This window comes from Brachycentrus maculatus, unplaced genomic scaffold, assembly GCF_059751285.1.
Source record: "Brachycentrus maculatus isolate JH-2025_06_01 unplaced genomic scaffold, ASM5975128v1 h1tg000010l, whole genome shotgun sequence".
Classification (NCBI taxonomy): domain Eukaryota; kingdom Metazoa; phylum Arthropoda; class Insecta; order Trichoptera; family Brachycentridae; genus Brachycentrus; species Brachycentrus maculatus.
The window spans coordinates 277,590-299,133 of NW_028280764.1; the positions used below are offsets into that span (position 1 = coordinate 277,590).

The 21,544-nt window shown below is 30.0% G+C and overlaps 3 protein-coding genes across 5 annotated transcripts in view; 1 reads left to right on the plus strand and 2 right to left on the minus strand.

Annotated features, from left to right (window-relative positions):
• Positions 1 to 21,544, plus strand: part of Ziz (dedicator of cytokinesis protein Ziz) — a 31,893-nt gene that overhangs the window by 7,976 nt on the left and 2,373 nt on the right. For all 3 annotated transcript variants that reach the window (XM_088261144.1, XM_088261152.1, XM_088261160.1), the window contains 14 exons: positions 194 to 392; positions 515 to 745; positions 839 to 1,099; positions 1,194 to 1,326; positions 1,411 to 1,554; positions 1,815 to 2,026; positions 2,296 to 2,532; positions 3,154 to 3,314; positions 3,407 to 3,527; positions 4,274 to 4,494; positions 5,136 to 5,277; positions 20,266 to 20,675; positions 20,879 to 21,092; positions 21,205 to 21,370. In XM_088261144.1, the coding sequence (XP_088117270.1) occupies positions 194 to 392; positions 515 to 745; positions 839 to 1,099; positions 1,194 to 1,326; positions 1,411 to 1,554; positions 1,815 to 2,026; positions 2,296 to 2,532; positions 3,154 to 3,314; positions 3,407 to 3,527; positions 4,274 to 4,494; positions 5,136 to 5,277; positions 20,266 to 20,675; positions 20,879 to 21,092; positions 21,205 to 21,370 (2,852 nt within the window). The remainder of the gene's footprint in view (positions 1 to 193; positions 393 to 514; positions 746 to 838; positions 1,100 to 1,193; positions 1,327 to 1,410; positions 1,555 to 1,814; positions 2,027 to 2,295; positions 2,533 to 3,153; positions 3,315 to 3,406; positions 3,528 to 4,273; positions 4,495 to 5,135; positions 5,278 to 20,265; positions 20,676 to 20,878; positions 21,093 to 21,204; positions 21,371 to 21,544) is intronic.
• On the minus strand, positions 5,480 to 9,921 carry LOC148313500 (venom acid phosphatase Acph-1-like). Its single transcript, XM_088261192.1, has 8 exons — positions 9,784 to 9,921; positions 9,536 to 9,600; positions 9,134 to 9,244; positions 8,510 to 8,746; positions 7,711 to 7,890; positions 7,519 to 7,639; positions 6,363 to 6,583; positions 5,480 to 6,250 (listed from the first exon to the last, which is right to left on the minus strand). Exons 1-8 carry the CDS (start codon positions 9,842 to 9,844, stop codon positions 6,104 to 6,106), a joined length of 1,143 nt encoding a protein of 380 aa, XP_088117318.1. The 5' UTR covers positions 9,845 to 9,921; the 3' UTR covers positions 5,480 to 6,103.
• Positions 9,971 to 17,733, minus strand: LOC148313501 (venom acid phosphatase Acph-1-like). The gene is made up of 7 exons (XM_088261179.1): positions 17,531 to 17,733; positions 15,750 to 15,860; positions 14,737 to 14,976; positions 12,843 to 13,025; positions 12,197 to 12,317; positions 11,890 to 12,107; positions 9,971 to 11,806 (listed from the first exon to the last, which is right to left on the minus strand). Exons 1-7 carry the CDS (start codon positions 17,708 to 17,710, stop codon positions 11,657 to 11,659), a joined length of 1,203 nt encoding a protein of 400 aa, XP_088117305.1. The 5' UTR covers positions 17,711 to 17,733; the 3' UTR covers positions 9,971 to 11,656.

Below are 21,544 nucleotides of genomic sequence, written 5' to 3' on the forward strand. Positions count from 1 at the left end.
AAGTGATTAGACATTATTGTGAGTTGTAGTGTTAAATAAATTTCTTTTCTTTACAGAAATGTTTAACATTTATGGACAGAGGATTCATTTTTAAACTCATAAAATCTAAATGTACATATTGTTGAATGTGGATATTAAAGTGATTAGACATTATTGTGAGTTGTAGTGTTAAATAAATTTCTTTTCTTTACAGAAATGTTTAACATTTATGGACAGAGGATTCATTTTTAAACTCATAAAAATTTATGTAGACAAATTTAAACACGGAGATCCTAAGGCACTTTTTGATTTCAAATTTAGTTTTCTTCAAATTATATGTCAACACGAGCACTATGTGGCATTTAATCTTCCCTTGCAACACAACAGATTATCACCAGCAGACTGGTGTACTGGTTAGTTTATATTTAAAACTATTATTAACTAAGGACTTATGTACCTAGATTTTGTATTTAGTTTTAAAATTATTCTTACCCATTTTATACGTGCAGATGTGTTGATATATTTTTCTACTCAGATACAGAAAATGTAGGACCAGGCGAGGCATTTATTCAAAGGCATTTCTTGGCTGGAACTTTACTAAAACATGTGCACTTGTCTTTGAATGAAGCTCCTCAGAAAAGGAAGTCGTCACTATCCATTTTGAAAGATATTTTAATAAAGCACGAAATAGACGATAGATATAAATGGAAGACTGCACGTGCAAGAATAGCTGCGCTCTACGCACCTTGGTTACCAATTGTATGTGGTGAGTAAACATCTCTTCGCATTATCCAATTTAATTCATAACTTATTCTTTTTTCTCTTTATCTTTTTCTATTATTTTTCATTTTTTTTCTAGATAATATTCATCGCTTAGTATTGAGGGATCCGTCAATTGATATAAATGGTAGTGTAAAAAAATCAAACGGGGATGTTAATAATATGTCAAATACTCTTAACTTGTGCCTGCAATCTAAGGATTCAACAGTCAGTAGTAATATTTGTACACCAAAGAGAAATAGGTTAACGTTGCATTTTGATGAACCCAGTCCTCTAAGAAATCCAACTCACCCGAAGGAGTCTACATTCTTTATTCCGCTTTCTGTAAATCAAGCAAATGGTAATTATTTCAAAGAACAAAAATAAGGCAATTTTAATAAACTAAATTTCACTTTTTTTTTTACTTATTTTTAATGATTTTATTACTTTTGTAGGACACTATAATGGAACCTCAAATGCTTCTATAGAATCTGATATTTCGACAATGTCTAATGATATTTGCAGTAATCATTGTACAGATAATACTCTCAGGTTGGTGGATAAAGATTCGTCGGATCCTGTCAATCGGTAAGCTACATTCTCCCAATTTCTAATCCCAGTGTCAATCTACAGACATTAATGGTTTTCTTTATTTATTTCCAATTTTGGTAGGTTTGGTGTGTTGTCCAAAAGTGAAATTCAGGATGTTTTGTTCTGCTTTTTGTTTGTGTTGAAATATTTGGATGATGATCAACTTGTGTCGTGGTGGAAACATTGTTCAACAACACAACTTCAATCCTTCTTCAGTATTCTTGAGTGAGTATACTTTCACTTATGTCATGCTAATCTGTCCATATTTAGCCAACAATATATCGATTAATTGCTTTTGTTTAGAGTACATATGTATATCATTCTGTTTAAAATAACTTCCTCCTTTCCATTTTTTTTCTACATCAAACATTAATAGTATGAGTTACTATTAATGTTTGACGTAGATACTCAATGCATTTTTTTTAGCTTAATTCTTTAAAAGTTATTAAAAATTATATTATATGTATATTTCTTTCTTGTTTCAGAATATGTATTGAAAACTTCAAGTATCAAGGCAAGAAAATTATAATGGCAGATGTACGAAATTGCACCCCGGAAAATGTGGGAAAAAATAAACCTTTAAAAGCTAGAACATTACCGGCCAGAATGAGTCCTCCAGATTTTTCTAAGGAACCGCCAACACTTCCAGAAAAAAATAATACTGTCAATCGAGAGAAACTTCTATCTGTAAACAAGGGTAAATATATAACATAAAAACATGTTAACAACGCAATCATTTTTCGCTAATTAGTCTCGACTTGTAGTATCATATTTGTGTCTAACGAGTGTGTAGCTCTTAAGTTCACATTTGTTTATTTGTAAATTGTAAATTGAGTTAACATCTGTGAATAGAGTTAAGTATGTAGAAGTATGCAAAATATAATATTTTTGGAGCTTTTTGTAAATTTTGGCCTTTTAGGATTATATCTATTGTAAGTAACAACAATAAACTTTTTTAATCTACAGATAAGGACAGTGGTGCGGAGTCCGCGGCGCATATAGCGGGCTGGCTATCCACCGAAGTGGGGATGGTGGTGGTGGATCGCTGCTGCCTGTATACGGAGCAGCTCGGCCCCCTGGACGGGGCGGCGCTACGCCCGTACCTTCGCCTACTTGCCGTTCCGCAGAGTGAACTGCTTTACAAGCACCTCTTTGCTGCCCTGCGAGCGTACATTAACCAGTTTTCGGATACTCTGTTTGTGGGTAAGGATGCAAGTTTATTTTATGTGTCAAATAATTCCTTTTTAAAGACATATCTCATCTTTCAAGAGAATTTTAACATAAGACAATTTAAAAAAAGTTCATAGATTGATCGTTTTTAATTAAATTTTAAGATGAAAAAGGATCATCCACAAAATAGCAAACTTTGAATACATCATATATATTTATCATATCTACCATATTTCATCATCATTAACCCTTATCCGCACCCAGTGGATAGAAGCACTGGTAATCCAGTAAGTCCAGGGTAATATTGAATAAATAATAGAGTGAAAAAATCACTTATATTTATTTGACCTCCCACTGGGAATCGAACCCGAAACCTCCAGAACGGTAGCTGAGCGCGCTGACGATTACATTACGTAGGCGGACACTATATTTATGTATTATTTATAAGAAATTTTAATTTAAATTTAACATCAATTCTTTAATGCGAGATATGGATATTCTGAATAATAATTTATTCCATTTTACTCTGTTAATTTTAAATGGAATGAGAGTGACAGAAAATAAGTTTAAAAAAACTTGTTATAGTTATAATGACATTTAATTGTATGTAATGTGATATTGACGGGTAATTGCAATTTGGTTATTTGATTCTAGGTAACGGAATCCTTTGTGGAAATCTAGTCAGCGTTTTGCTAAAAGGTTGCGATAGTCATTTAGCCAGTTTGCGTCAAGAATCTACCGCTTTACTGTACCTCTTGATGAGAGGAAACTTTGAGCACACTCACAGAAAGGGACTTACAAGAATACATTTACAGGTTATTAAAGTTTCTAAATTCATACTTACTGTTGTATTTATCTATCATTTATTAGAATAATTTATTTACAATTACTTCTAAATTTATTGCAGGTTATAATTGGTGTGTCGGAAATGTTGGGGAGTGTAGTAAGCCTAAATAATACCAGATTTCAAGAATCCCTTTCATTAATTAACAGCTACGCTACAAGTGATAAAGTAATGAAGGGATCAGGTAATTGTTTTTCTAATTTTCTATTCTAAACATCAATAATTTATTTACATTTCTTTACTCTTGGTTACTCGTTCTGGAGGTCCCGGGTTCGATTCCCAGGGGGGGTCAAATAAATATAAGTGATTTTTTCATTGAAATATTTATTCAATATTACCCTGGACTGGTACCTGAAGCAGAGGGCTGATCACCTTTCCTTCATGTGTAAACGATCAAGATAACACTGTGTTTATATGAAGCAGTGCCCTATGCACCATTGGGGTGCGGATAAGGGTTTTATTATTATTATTACTCTTGGTTAACAAGGAATCGAAATAATGCTGAATAAACCTCCCTTGCTGTGACGTACATCTTGTATGCATACATATTATTAGCTTAAAAAAAACTGACCAAAATGCAAAATTGGCAAAAATCGAGCAACATGTCTTGTAAAACTTTGGTATCTGCAATGAGAATAAAGTTACATAACAAATTAACAATGTTGTTTGACAGCATTGTTTCTGTAGATACCTTGATTTCACCAATTTTAAATTTGGTTCATTTTCAAACATGGAAAATATTGTGGAATGCATCGAAACACGTGTCACAGTAGATTTTAAGAAAAAGTGGTATTTACTAAATAAAACTTGAATTAAAAATGGATAGATTCTACCACAAAGTGACTGCCGAATAAATCAACAAAATTATTATTTGATATTAGCGTTTGATAGGCACCTATATTAAAATGCAAATGTGTAATCCGATGTCAGGATTCCCGGTGGAGGTAAAAGAGCTGATGCGGCGCATCCGCACGGTGCTGGTGGCCACCGAGGAGATGGCGGTGCGTGGAGCCGTGGGCGGGGCGGAGCAGGAGCGGCTGGCGGAGCTGCAGCACACGCTGGCCGTGTCCTACCGGGCCACGCCGCGCTTGCGCCATGCCTGGCTGCATACTATGGCGCAGCACCACTCCAGAGCTCTCAACCTGGACGAGGTGAGGGAAATTTCACTGGAGAAATGCATTTTTTTAAAATCGTGATGCGAAACTGGCGTCGCAGGTTCGATTCCCGCCAATTGCAAAATGAATTCAAGAAAGATTTATATTCTGGGTGTTTGTGATGTATTTTTCACATTTACCTTTCCTACCCTTTCTATCCTAACTGCAGACAAGCAGACGCTTTGAGTTATTCCTTTTTTTTTTAAATGTACACTGTAGTTTTTTGTGACATAGCACATTTTAAATTTGGGATTCAGAAAAAAAATATGAATGGCCCTTGCTATTTTTTGTCACATTTAAAATTATGTAATTACACTAAAATTGTTAAAAAAATATTAGTTAATTGTTTCCAAATTTGTTGTTGTTGTTTGTTGTTTTGTTGTTATTTAAAACTAAAACTTTACCAGGAGACCCTAGATATTTCTTACCTACATGTTTTTGCATTTTTTCTTATCAACATGTTTTGCTTCTGCCAATGATTTTTTTCTCACATACACATCTAAAAAATATTATAGTCTCATATAGGAGTATTGTCCTATGTATATGCCAGTACTCACCTGGGCAAGGTTGGGACTTGCCTTACATATAGATTATTACTCTCAAAAGGGTCAATGTCACATACTCGGTAATGCTTTCAGGCAATGTGCTGTCAGTTGCACATAGCGGCACTGATCGCTGAGTATCTCCGGCTGCGAGGATGTCTGTCCTGGGGAGCAGACGCATTTACCTGTATCTCCTCAAATATCCCCAGAGATGAAATGGGACTCAAAATCGATCCAGGTAAGTTCTTATTGATTGACTTCCACATATAAAAGAATCAAATGTAAAGCATATATATTTTTGTTTAGTTTATACATAGCTTCAATAGTCTTTTATTTTCCGGTTCCTTTCTTTAAGTTTGTGACCAACTGGACTATGCATTTTTTTCATTAAACTTATAAAACTTAATTTTATTGTAGCTATTCTAAAATTATTATTGATGTTTCTGACATAATAAATCATTTATTTATAAAATATAACACATGTATACAATACATTATTCAATTATATAAAATAATACTGATATCATATTAAATTGATGTACATACGTGTATTTTTCAGATCAGCAAATTCATTTGCAATAATTATAGGACAACAGGTTATTTAAAATTCAAGGATAATTTTTATACACATTTAAAATCAACTTTAATTTTATGGGGGGGGGGGTTTCAATTTAGATTTTCAAAGACTATACATCAATATTTCTTACTATGTATAAACATTTCGGCTACCGTTCCAATGCCCTGAAAATGACTGTTAAAATGGTGTCTGAAACATCAGTAGGAGTTTATATTTATACGCTGTTAAACCTTAAAAAAGATCTGTATAATATATCTGTATGTATAACAAGGGTGGCAAAAAAGGTTTTCTTTTAATTAACATTATTATCTACCTGATCTTTTTTTTTATTTTAAATGTCTTGCTACCAAAATTTATTGCGGGTGGATTTGACAGATTTTGGAAATACATGTTTCATATTACACCATACTATCTTACGTACATTGTGACCTTGGTCTTTTTCTCGTGTTTATATATAAACTAAACCCTCTATCACCATTTTTTAAAACTAATTATTCGATATTTTGCATTCAACTTCATAATTTGTTACCAAAAGTGATTTCATATTATTTTCAAAGTCCTTAACTGAACACAACACTCCGCAATTTGGAATGTCAATATTTATGATATCTCCATTCTTCAATCTGTACAAAACCTAAAAGTTCATAATAAATTTACTTTACGTATTCATATGTATGTATAATATAATATGATAAAAGCCATTTATTATTATTGAGTTTTGACACGTCATTTTCTCTTATACTCACTTTATACGCATAGTCAGCTGTTTTCATTCTTAAATGTAGTTCGATAATAATCAATGAGCCATAGCTCTCTTCAAATATGTTCAAACTTTGCAAAGCGGAAAGCACAGATGCCACATTGCTCTGATATCCCGAAAACATGTACATCTTCATGTCTTCAATGCCTTCGCTGTCATGTTTGATTTTTAGTTTTGTGTCAGTCAAAATCTTTTGAAATAAGGCACCTGGGAAACAAAACATTATTATTAATATTTTCCAATAAATTAAATATGATATTACATATTCGTTAAATATGTATTATATAACCCCTTTGTTACTTTTACAATATTCAAATGATCGATAGAGTTATAAAATCATATTATTGATTTGCCTTACTTTTACAATATAGCAATGATTGATAATAATAATAATAATAAATTTGGATAACTTATATAGCGCCATTTTCGTATAATACCTCAAGGGCGCTTGACGTTATTCATCTTTGTTACGTTTACAATATTCAAATGATCGATAGAGTTGTCATATCATATTATTGATTTGCCTTACTTTTACAATATTGCAATGATTGATAATAATAATAATAATAAATTTGGATAACTTATATAGCGCCATTTTCGTATAATACCTCAAGGGCGCTTGACGTTATTCATCTTTGTTAATTTACAATATTCAAATGATCGATAGAGTTGTCATATCATGTTATTGATTTGCCTTACTTTTACAATATTGCAATGATTGATAATAATAATAATAATAATAAATTTGTATAACTTATAAAGCGCCATTTTCGTATAATACCTCAAGGGCGCTTGACGTTATTCATCTTTGTTACTTTTACAATATTCAAATGATCGATAGAGTTGTCATATCATATTATTGATTTGCCTTACTTTTACAATATTCTAATGATTGATAATGTTATTCATCTTTGTTACTTTTACGATATTCTAAAGATTGATGAAGTTATCATATCACATTATTGATCTTTTTTTGTTAAGTTATTTTACTAAGTAATTACCGACACAGAGTACAAATATGTACATATGTGGGTTGCACAAATGTAAATATGTATGTACAATACATACATGGATTGAAAGAAATAAATATTTTGGCAAATTCAATTTTTTTTTAGATCTTCGTAGCGATACTATTTATTCACCTGTGGATAACCTCTTCATGTTTGCACTGTGGAACATGTTTTCATATTCCATTTCGATGAGTTTCAATATTTCATGTTCTTTAGTATTGAACCATCCGGGTGTTGGGATTCCCATATTTGCCTGAAAAAAATATTTGTTAGCAATATTTTAAAATCATATAAATATGCATACATTTTATAGTTGATACGCACCTGTGCTGACAGAAGATTCCAAAGTTTCTTGAGTTGATGTATGTCTGTAATGTTATTGCCGGTCTGATTGCTTACGTACTGGAATAAATCTTTATACAGTACTTTTTTAGTATTTTGGATTTCATTTATAATCATGTGTTTTTCTTGAATATATCTGGGGCAACTTTCTTCATAGAGAAGCTAAAAAGATATTGCAATATGTATAAAACAAAATATAGTATTGTAATGTTGTTACGAGTACATTATGATGAATGCCATCACCGTTTTTAATGGTGTCGAAACCAAATAAGATTTTTAAGTTGTAGAACTAGCTCGTACTATGAAAAATAGTATGAGACAAGCTTTTCGATGAGATATTTTCATACTCGTCACCATATTTCGACATGCTAAAATGTAAAGTAAACCTATCGCCATCAGAGTTGACCCGAACATATTACCAACACAGATACAGTGTTGTATACGGGATGGTAATGATGTGTTCGTTTGTTGCAGGCCCTTATGCCTATATGGGTTTACAATGTACCTACTATAATAGCAAATGTATTATTTTATATTTTAATGTATCAGTCAGCTAAGGAGCTTTTTTCCCATAGTATCCCTATAAATATGATTTTTTAATGTCTTTTATGATAAATAAATCTTGCTGAAACAAGAGTAGCCTCTTATAAAATTCATGATCCACGCGCATTTAAATTGAAAACCAACATTTGTTGTTATCTTACTCAATATGTATTTTGCTTTTGCTGGTTTGCACCTCTGCTCTCGGAATTCAATTATATATTAAGGTCATTTTACTTACATAGTCATGTTTCTTCTCTAAATTAGAATATGGTATTGGTTGCCACGGCAAATCACTCCACATTTGGTTATCTTGTACTGGCCATAATCCTACTAGGACTAGTAGCGAACTCATTTTAGATAAATCTGTATCGGTCGACTGTATTTTAAAAATATTATGGTCGTACTCCTTTGGTAAAAAACTGTCATACATTTTACGTATAGCTGTTCCTATTTCGTACATTGTCATTTTTCCTTTCTGGAATGCATTAATAATAATATGTATAAGTTAATAAGTGCCAGCCTTTACCCTTACACACAGTTATTAGGGCACCCCTTAAAAGTTAAACTTTCGTCCAATTTCTTATCAATGACTAAAAAATAGGTTGTGAAGTAAGAGATTGTTCTTTGAGTGACGTCGACCCTCTAAACGACTGGTATTGACGGTAAGTGCAACCCTTAAGATAAATGGTTATATGTATTGTACAAAATAAAATGTGAAAATAAACATAAATGGCATTAGCTTTGTATCATACATTCACTTTTCAAATGCACATTTTATTCTCAAGATGAGATAGATAAGAATAAAATATAAGATTTGAAAAAAAAATTGTTTAGTGAAGAAAGCTTTATAAATCAAACTTACATTCGTTAAAGCTCCATATCCATGAGGGTAGTATAATTCTGGGTTATTTGTTTTTAAAGGATACATTTCAATTTCATCCAATGTTGGGGTTCTTTCTCCATGGCTAAATATCTAAATAAGGTAAAATATTAAATTTACAAAAGTTATTAAAATCAGAGCTGATTTTTTTTTACTATTAATACCTACTACTTTACTTTATATGCTTATCAGTTACGGGTAAACTGATTTTAATTACATAAAAATCTACAATTGACCAAATACTATCTGGAACAGCTGTCAAACAATGTCTGCCAAATTGATATGTTTACATACATAACATTAAAATACAATCATGATTAGTTTTATTTTGATCCGGCAGACACATATGTATGTATTCTAAATAATATTTTAATGTTTCCTTACCACATGAACTTGTCTCAGTGTTGTAACATCTAAAGATCTCCTTATTACGTAAGCGCCACATAGAGCTTAAATCAAATATCACATTTCATTTCATTATTACTTCAGTAATTATATTTCTAATCACATAATATATGATCACTTCTATCTGGATAATATTATTTTTTCTTTGTAAAATATTTTAATGACATAAATACTTTTATTGACATATGTTTATTTAATAGTTTAAATACATAGGGTATTTAACAAACCTCCAATAATAGCCACCACAACAAGTCCACCCACGTAGTACCACGTTCGATCTACTCTCATGGCTGCTGATAGTGCACAACTACTTCCTTAATTAAACACTGCTTCATTTGACATTTAGCTTCCCCATTGGGGTAACCATCTGTTATCTGAGATTCCTTACTTTAACTTCAGAGATATACAAATATGCAATATAAGATAAATATTGTTTATGCGATGATGAGGGTTAATCACAGCCACCAATTATCTGAAATTTTGAGCTAATCATAATCCGTATGATTATTAACCTTCATTTAGTCTCGGGATGAAAATGTTTTACTCGAGAACCATTACCGACAGTTATTTGTTTACGTTGCTTTAAGTACTATTATATTATGTAATTTTGGTTAACCCTCAAAATGCAAAACATGTAGGTTTTAGAAAAATACTAAAATTAATTAATTTCTTTATGTACCACCTTTCAATTCCATGTGGTATCCAAACTTAAATATTTACCACCTCAACAATACAAAGAACTTTGAAGGTCATGTTCCCACATAATTTTTTTTGCAAATAGAACACTTGCATTCTGACACCGGCAATAGCTATATCCGTTCGAGGGTTAATTTGAGTTCACCTCACATGAACATGTGTAATGTTCATAAATGAGACTTGATCCTTTATTTTACTAAGTAAATAATATACGGAGACTATCTTGCTATATTTGAAAAGTCTTAACATAAATCTTTATGTACATTCAAAGCATATAACCTTGTCTGCATCTTTATCTGAAGTTTTTTTAATATCTACAGGGATTACAACTACCAAACACAATTACAGGTTTTATGAATTGCTGAAATTTAACTTTGTAACATTAATCGTTCATCATGTATTATATTTGCGTCAATTGAATACATATTATGTTTTCCCGAGAGCCATAAAACAATATATGTATTTTTTTTTAACTTTCACTTTTTTAACCTCTTTAAACTTCCTCAATTAATTCATGTTCCGCTTTAAAATTTGAAAAGTGTCCATAGGTACAGCTGGAAACAAAATTGTCTTTTTGTTTCCAGCTGGTTTTTCAAACATCAATGAACTATTCAAGTATATTATTTTACTCAATGTTCCATTTCCAAAAAAAAAAATTGGGATAGACAATCTGTTTCACCTAGAATTTTTACGTACTGGTAATTATGATTTCATTTATAATAAAACAATTCAAAAACACTTTTAATAAATAATTTAATCTTTTAAATAATCACAATCTCACTGTTTTACATTAATAAATAGATAAACGAGCCAAAATGTTTTGTCTTAATTATGCACAATTAAAAAGTATTATGCATCTATGTATAAATTTATTGTAAAGTAACAATACTTAAGTAAATGTATTTAGAAAATGATTAGGTAGAGTGTACCAAATGAATGAAAGCCTTTGGACCTTGCATTTACAGAAGTTATTTTCCCCTTCTATCAAAATGTAATTATTCACACGCAAGGCTAATTGATTTCTTTACTTTAGTGTACTTTACTTTACTATCTTACTTTACCTTTGGTATTTAATTAGAAAAATTATTAATTATCTAATGTGTATGTAATGGGATAAGTAAAACGTTTTTTTTACCAATTGCACATCTTACCCATTCATATATAGAATGTTTTTATTTACTAAAATATAATGTGGTAGAAAAATAAACTCAAAATTAACAGAAACATATTGTAGATTTATAAAATAGAATGACTGTTTTCTTATTTATAGTGTGGTGTCTCCATCACACGTTATTTTGTAATATATTTGCTGGCACTGTTCAATGCGACAAATTGCCATACTAAGATTTCCAGCATAGCTTGATTGGTTCAAGTAGTATTGTTTAACGTTCTAATTGAGAGTGTTCAACCGTGCTTTAATACACAATCATTTTTCAGTGTACTAGTTACTGTATTTTTTGTTAGTTGAACAAATTTATCAAACGGACAAAATTCCCCACAACCGGGAATGGTTAATATTTCCGCATCCATTGACGTATCTCTGATGTATAATATCTGAAATATAATATTTTGAATAGTTATCAAGGATATTGGAAAATCTCGTATTAAGATATCATAGGATTGATAATTTTACCGACCCTAAAAGCGTAATCTTCCGACTGTAGAAGTTTGTGAAGTTCCAGAATGACGGTCGAAGCATACGCGGGCTGGTGTGGTGTGAATACTCCACTACACGCTAACATTGCGGCGACATTGTTCTCGTGCCCCGAATACAAAAATAGCTTCCTCTCTTTAGGTTCCAGGGTTCCCTTTATTTTAGCATACGAATCCCGTAACATCTTCTGTAGGAGTGTACCTGTTGTAAAATTCCCATTCAAATTATTTATGGTTAGTAAAGATACACAGGTCTGCTATCGCTTGTTAAAATTAAAGTTTTAGACGTACCTCCTGCGATTCTTTTCAGTTCATCAGTTGCAAACTGTAGTTTATACTCTATGACAGTCATCTCCTTAATTAGACCCATCAGTGGTACAGCCCAATCCGGCGGAGGAATGTTATAGTTTTTCTATAATTTATTATATATTAAGTAATTACTTTTGTCAATCATTTCCTTTTATCACATAACTATATTTACAGTAATTTAATAATTTTACAATTACATGTGCATTCTATGGTTACTACTAGTCTTGTATGTTATTACTTTGACATTGCTTACATTCAAAGTAGAATAAATGATAATAATGATCGGTATATGCCAATGTGTCAAGTATGTCCTTATGTACATATTAATATTGATTGTACAGAACAATTAATAAATTTTGAATTATTTAAAAAAAATATTAAACACTTGTATAACACTTTTTGAGTTTTATTTCATTAAACACGACTACTTTCGAAAACTATAGTTGTTTTCATTGACAGGTGATTAGTAAAACTACTGTAGTTTTCGAAACTAGTCACGTGTAATGAAATAAAACTCAATAAGTGGTACATATTATACAAGTGTTTATTTTTAAAAAAAAGAATCTACATGTCATTCCACAAAGTTAATACTAAATCAATAAAAAATATAATCAATTTTATATTTTACCTCTGCTTGAAATAAATTATCTATGTAAAATATTTCTTCCGGTGTGGTTAAATTGCGTCCAGTGTAGTAACTCATTTTTGTGAATAAATTTGAATATGGTTCTAGTATTTTCCTAAATTTTGGACTATATAGTTCATCTAATCTTGCTTCCAAAAATCTTGGACATGTATAATAATATAACATCTGAAAAACACAATCGAAATGTCTGTATCTTTCACAATTTACAATTTGTTGATTGATCCTCAAAACTATTAATGTTATAAACAGTGATTTAAAAAAATTTGGGTTAAGCAACTTGCATATAAACCTTCAGGTCTTCCAATGGATTATAACAAACGTAATAGTAATATTACCTTATACCAATAAATGAGTACCTTGGGATCGAAAGACACATTTTATAAAATATTAGCTTTTACAAAAATACAATATACCATAATAGCATATTTCTCATTAATGTTTAGTATCGATGCCGCAAAATATTTAATTAAACAATTTGGCAAATTTCTTGGAATTTCCAATTCTCAAAATTATTGCATCAACAATTTTTCACTGTTAAATGAGTAATTGCTTTCAAAAAGCTTAGTTTTCTTGTTGTATTAAGGGAGCCGCAGACCGAAAAAGATTGGGACCGTCTGACTTCATAAATCGTGTAAATTTCCTTTAGTCAAAACTTTGGATAATGTAAGTTTTGACTGCCACTTTTCATTGCTATTTTGAGACCATAATAAAGATTATGGGATTTATGGAATAACTAAGACATTTATGTAAATTTAAATAATATTTCGAAATTTGTGTTTTAATTCTAAGGTACTCTGTTATAAGTACTATGATAAGATTAATGTCTGCTTTATAAGTACTTCAAAAGCTCCAATAGACAACGATAACCCTACTAGTAATAGGCTGTAATTACCGGATGTTTTCAAAGACGTTATCAAAAATACATTAGGTCAAATATCATGAGAATAATTTATTATTGTTTTATAACACACTTGTCCTCCTCCCTGGTGTGATGGTTAGCAAGTTTAGTTACCGTGCTGGAGGTCCCGGGTTTGATTCCCAGGGGGGTGAAAATAAATATTACTGATTTTACACTCTAATATTTATTTAATATTACCCTGAGCTGGTCCTCGAATTTCAGGAGTGATCACTTTGGCTTTTTCTGTTAACGATCGAGATGAGACTGTGTCAATAAGATGCAGTGCACTATGCACCATTGAGTGCGGATAAGGGTTAGAAGAAGAAGAATAACACTCTTCATGCTTACAAATATATTAACAAAAAATCCCATATTAATTATATATTGTATTTTTAAAATGGATAGCTTTATTCGTATCATCAACCTTAAGTACTTCATATCAGTTTGTTAAAGTTGATTGATTTTGATGGATTAAATTATACATATTATCAGTAAGTACGAGATAAATCCAAAACATCGGATGTTCATGAAATATTCATGAATCAAATGATTGAAGTAATATTTTGTTCAATTATCTTATCTGTACTTTGTAAAAACTGGTAGTGTAAATTTAAAATAAAACATGTTTTTTACAGTCTTACATATTTATAACATAGTCATAATTACAATAATAAAAAATCTTATAATTTTTTTATTGTATGTATATTTTTGCTGGTATTTTATATCGAAAGATGTATCTATGTTGTTAAATAAAGTGAAAGCAAATTTTACTTTGCTTGTAGTTACTACTACATAATACTCATTTTATTATTATTGGTAACATTAATTTCTCTAAAGCATGGATTGACAACTGTTTTTAAAAAAAGTTATTTGAAATGTAGTTTCCGAGGTAATGTTAAATTTACCAATACTTTACTTTTTGGCATACATATAAGGTACATAATCCCAGTCCTGATTTCTCAATTTCTTTTTACTTACATCATCGTCATCATACGGTATAGTGTAGTAAGGAATAGGCTGCCACGTAATATGTGGGTGCCATTGCTGTTCTTTTTGCGGTGGGTACAGCCCAGCCAGGCATGCCAGAGCACTCATCTTAGTTCTATCAAAATCTGTTGTCCGCACATATATTTCTTCAGGTACATAAATATTGCTTAAGAAATCTTTATAATATTGCCTTAAAATTTGTCCCAATCTGTACTCTCTTAGTTTCCCCTCCTAAAAGTATTTGTTATAAATTGATCAGCTTCTCGGTGAGTGTTACATAATAAAACAACTGCAAAAATAACATTTGAAAACAAGTCATAGTTATAATGATACTAATAATAATAATTTTATTCCGACTAAGTGGTGGGTGCAACACTTAGCCATATTTTGTGTACAACCATATAATTATAAAAAAATAAAAGTAAGAAATAACAAAAATTATATTGTTCTTTTATGTGATAATCTTTTATACAGTGGACTCTCAATTTACTGGGTTCAACTGAACTGGAAAATGAGTTTACTGGCATATGGTTGAAAATATACTCTCAGTCAATTCCAAATAATATATTTTTTCATTCAATCGTCAGTATTTTATAATACAACAGTATTCTTTTTTTTTTTTTAAATTGAAGGAATACTCTTTTCAATTCGCCAAAAAGTTACTAATAGAAAACAGGTATCTTTATTTTAATATTTTAAATCAGTTGTAAAACATTTCAGTTAAACGTCACTTTCTGAAAATCTTTGGCTGAAGGCACCTGCCCGAACCAAAAAAGCTTTCTTATCCAAATAACCGACGCAATTAAATTGATCAATTAAATTAAATAGCTTCGGTTGTAAGGTATGGTATAAATGGCGTTCAAAGGGATAAACATAATCAACACGTTTTGTTTTATATGGGATTGTTTTTTTTTCTTCATTCAACTGTATATTGAGAGTCTAGTGTATAAATAATTGGAGCAAGCGCTCGGTGTCAGACAGAAATGAAGAATGAATATATTTACATTAGTTAATGCCTTCAATCCGTACGGATAGAATTTGTTGTCAATGTTAGGGTCGTCTGGGTACAGTTCCATCTCCTCTCTGTCAGGCGTCCTGTCTCCGTGCCGGAAGAGCTACGGTAGAGTAACAGTTTCCAACACATCCATTATTGTGCTACAATTGCCATATACCTATTATCTTAAATAAGCTAATGAGCTGCCCCATTATGCACTAAATCACCATCACACCACATTCATATTTGATACAATGATCGTGCAACAGTTATTCTCAACAGGTTTTAGTAAATACTATATATTACTGTAATTTTACTAAACATAGGTTAAGATTATTTATTCATGTTTTTAAAAATTATTTCGAAAATGAAACTGCCAATGAAACAATTTTTTTGTTTTTTTTTTATTCATTTATGTTATATTATTTATTTATTCCTCATTTGTTTGGTGTCATCATTTTTTTAAATCTCCATCTATATATATATATATATATATATATATATATATATATATATATATATATATATATATATATATATATATATAGCTATATTGAATTTATGCCTTCAGAGGAATGTCTTTATATTTACTAAATCAGTTAATTGCGTAATTAATATTTTATTAGATTAAAGTACAATATACATGTATCATATTGTTAATCTGAGTTAAAAGTTAAGAGTTAAGAAAGGGTTCGCTTTCGATATTCACATATTCTATGAATTTCCCAATATGCTTATCAATTATTAGTAACTGTAGCTAAGGGTTAAAAATAAATAATATATAAAAATTTAATGCACATATTAAATACATTTGCTAGATGGGTTTTACGTAGTTATTAATCTATAAGTATTATAGATTCTTGGTTCACAATCTAATATAATTTTATTACCCATCGGATATATAATGTAATTTTATATCACATACGGAAAGGAGTACAAATAAGCACGAAACGATAATGATAATAATTTATTTTTTAAATCCATTAAATTTATAGATATGATTCGCTATAAAAATGTGTTACTTAAATGTATACTTATAAAATTTGAACTTTTTATGCAATTTTAAAATGTTATAAAAAAGAACTGTTTTAAATAGTGTTTCTGAAAATTTTCATGAGTCACATATATTAATTTTTAAATATTCAACTCATAACTGTTACATATTATATTAACTCAATTAAAATGTGTGTATGACAAAAGTCTATTGGTACATCTGATATGTTAATAGATTATTATCAATTCCAATATTGATTCATGTTCCTCGACATTGAACTAAGTTTGATAGGTTAATGACCTTATTTTAGTTTATTATTCAAATTAACGTGTATTCTACAATCATTTAATCTGAAGTTATACTTTTTACTATTTAAAAATTGTAAAATAGATAACGATACACATTCGTAGGGTATTGATAAAATCTGTAAATAAATACACAATATTAAAATTTTACGCGCTTACAATGTGTGTTCTTTGTTTTATCATTTTATTTCAACTATTTCAGATCATTGTTTTATTTTTTAAGTATATGTATACCGTCAGCTAACAGCCTGGTTATCATAACCAGCTTTTGGAAAATACATTTACGGTATATATGTAAACATATACATAAATGAACCTCAAACATCACTTACTTAAATTAACTATACATAGTACATCAACATGTTATCTTTTAAAAATACATATATATGTATATTATTTCTCAACAAAAACGACTTATGAAGTGTGATATTATGTATATATGAATAAAGTATATAGTTAGATTTTTTTATTATAAATATTTACAACACTTACCACATGTAACAATTTAAGTTCTGTTTTCTCATTGTGTTTGTTCATCACAGCACTGTATTCAGGGTTAAAGCTATCGATCCGTATCGGGGTGAATTGTTCCCCGTCTACACGACACATTTCATTCCCCAGCACTACCCACACCGTCGCGAGATAGCAGACACAGACGTGTACTTGCAGCATGGCTGCTGGGATGTCTACTACTCACAGATCTATTAACAAATACTTATATTTATACACCTTTGGAAGCCACCATGCCCCACTATACTGCTAAACTATACTACCGCACACATGCCACTTAGCTGCTTTGCAATATTCTATTTTAATTTAGTAACTTTGAACATTCATTCATTTCATCTTTGAACTGGAAACTTTGAACATTCTAAAATGTACATGATGTACAACTAATCTTATGTACATATATTATATATATATATATATATATATATATATATATATATATATATATATATATATATATATACATACATACATACATACATACATACATACATACATACATACATACATACATACATACATACATACATACATACATACATACATACATACATACATACATACATACATACATACTTTTTTACAGAGAAAATATTATATTGTTTTGATATCTTATCCAAAAGCTGTTTATTTTCAGTTCCTTAAACTTTATAAATATGCCATTAGAACTAAAAAAATGCAAAAACCATATGTAATTTAAAAACAGATTTTGGAAACCATGCAATGAATGTTTTATTTAATCGATTCTCTCTGCCTACCCCTGTGGGGAGCGACGTGATGGTTGGTTAGTTATTTAATCAAGATTATGTGGTGTGGAATAGTTAAGTGAGTACAGTGATAAAAAGTCAGTCATATTACTTTTGGTAGGGTGCAAAAATGCCAAAAAACATTGTACAGATCGAAATTGAGTTTGCAGTTACTTGTGATTAGTATACTGAAGATTGGGCGGCAGACTGTCTCAGTATGATTAGGGTCAGAGTTGATGAAAAAACTATCCGACAGCAATGTGTTAGGCATTATAGGGAAAAAATACTGTGTATGACAATTTTAAAGACTAATCCTTTGCAGTTGCTGGCCCTTCTGCCTAGAACGGTTGGCTTTCCCATTTGAGATTATTCCGGAATCCTAACTATTTTCGATGACAACTGAAGACTCATCCTTTTCAAGTCTCCCATCCTTTCAATTAAAATTAAATTATATGTTCTAAGCCTTCTTCCTTCAAGCAATATTCCTCTTTTTTTCTGTGGAGTGCAATTTATTAATTACATTGATCAGCATTTGTATCTTACATTTAGATTTTAATCAAATTTGAAAATAGTACATAGCATAAGTATAGTAAAGAAGAAAAATGTAAAGCGCCCTTGAGGCGATATTTTGTATAGATGCCCCTATATATATTAGCCAATTACACACACACAGACTGATTGTCACATATTGTGCAAGCTTATAATGGGGTGTTTTCATATGGCTATAACCGATTTCTTACTTATTTAGTTTATTGTATAAGGATGTAGCTGAATAGAATGTAATAAACGCAAAAAACATGTATTTATACATATATATATATATATATATATATATATATATATATATATATATATATATATATATATATATATATATATATAAATAATATATATATATATATATATATATATATATATATATATATATATATATATATATATATATATATATATATATATATATATATATAAATATAAATATATATCATCATTGTTGAGTGGGGAGCAGAGAAAAGACTGTTGCTGTTTTTTCACATTCTGTATCATAAAAATGGATGAGGGCATTTCTTTATTCCAAATATTGATCAATTTATTATTTACTTTAGACTAAATTTTATGCGAGAACTCTTTTAACTATGGCAATTAATATTATGATAGTTAACATTTGTTGTAGTAATGTTTGCCATCACACTGTATTTGTACATTGTAATGTGTTATCACACCATTCTGCATCACGCCATGACTTATCAACGTTTTGTAGACATCATTATTTAATGAAGTAAGCATTTTCAGATTCTTTTTAATTTATTATTATCTAGACAATTTTAATTAGGTACAACTTACTTTATTAGGTCTAGATAATTATTATGAAATATGAGAGACATTTATTTGTATGTTTATTATATATTTTATATATATATATATATATATATATATATATATATATATATATATATATATATATATATATATATATATATATATATATATTTATATATATGTATATATGTGTATATGTGTATATGTATATATATATATATATATATATATATATATATATATATATATATATATATATATATATATATATATACATAAAATTTCGGAGCTAAAGGCTAAAATAAAAACTCACTAGGAAATTTTAAACTTTGAGCACCAAGTGGCGAATAATAATAATAATAATAGCTTATTCTGGCTCGCCTGAGGGTGGGTGCAATACTTAGTCAACCATATTTTGTTTACAAAAGCATAATAATCATGAAGATTCAGCGCTGACTTAACTTAAATGTTTAATTATGTAAAATAAATCATTTTTACCTAGACTTAGAATAAAGCTGAAACTCCAGTTTTTGTTTAGGATACAACTCAAAAAAATAATGCATTATAATAATGAAATGGACAATAATAACTCATATTATATTTTCCAGTTTTTGTTTACATTGAAATAAATTTTACATTATTTGATTGCAGGTATGGTTGATATTCAATACACAGAACAAGGATTACTTGAACAGTTAGAAACGTGTACGAGTTATATAGACAAAGCTGAGCGTTATGAGCTGTTGGGGCCATTTTATCGATTGATCCTTCCTTTTTATGAGAAACAAAGAAACTTCGAGGCACTGACCCGTTGCTATCGCCATCTCAACCAAGCCTACACCAAAGTGTTGGAAATACAAAATACCGGAAGGCGATTGCTCGGTAGATATTACCGGGTTGCTTTTTTCAATCAGGTTTATTTTGAGAATGACTGCGGAATTGAATATATATATAAGGAACCGAAAGTGACGACGCTTTCCGAAATTTCTGAACGCCTTTTCAAATTGTACGAGCAGAAATTTGGAAATGGGGTGGTGAAACTTGTCATGGATTCTGCACCGGTGAGTAATTGTGCCTTGGTGTATTTTCTTCATAAACATTTCTTCCTACCAAACACAATTGTAGATATAAATCCATCCATTCCATTGAAGTATTTATCTACACTCACTTATTATAAAAACATTTTATTTGTATATTTAAATAATTTCTCGCTTGATTACTTCACTTTTTAATTATCTCAATTATGAATTACAATGTTTTACAGGTGGTTGTTAGCGACTTAGATGAGCGCTTCGCTTATATTCAGGTTACATCAGTTCAACCACATTTCGATTGCTCCGAATTATCACAGGAGAGAATAACAGAGTTTGATAAAAACCACGAAGTTAAAAGGTTTATGTACGAAACACCCTTCACTAAAGATGGCAGAGCTCGTGGAAATGTCGAAGAACAGTGGAAACGGAAAACAATTCTTACTAGTAAGTAACTGCCTTAATCCTGAATAAATATTTTTTAAGCATACTCCCTCTATGGGGACTTATTGTGTTAGTTTATAGAACTGCTTTTAAAAAATGTATAATTTTTTTTTAGCGGAATCTTCATTTCCTTATGTGAAGAAACGTATCATGGTTGTTGATACAAGTATGGAAGAGATAAGTCCTATCGAAGTAGCATTAGAAGAAATGCAAAATCGAGTTGCAGAATTGAACGAAATTGTGAGTGCCAGAACTCGTGACGCTAAGAAACTGCAGTTAAAGTAAGTAATTTTTTTAATTCTCAATTATCAATTAAATACTCATAGAAGAACCTTCATTTTCCATTATTCACTGTGGTTATGGTCCCTCGATATGTTGAAAATAAAACCGCAGATAATTTTCAAAAAGTAACTAAATAAACATAATTATACAAAAGTAAAGTGTGTGGTGTGTAT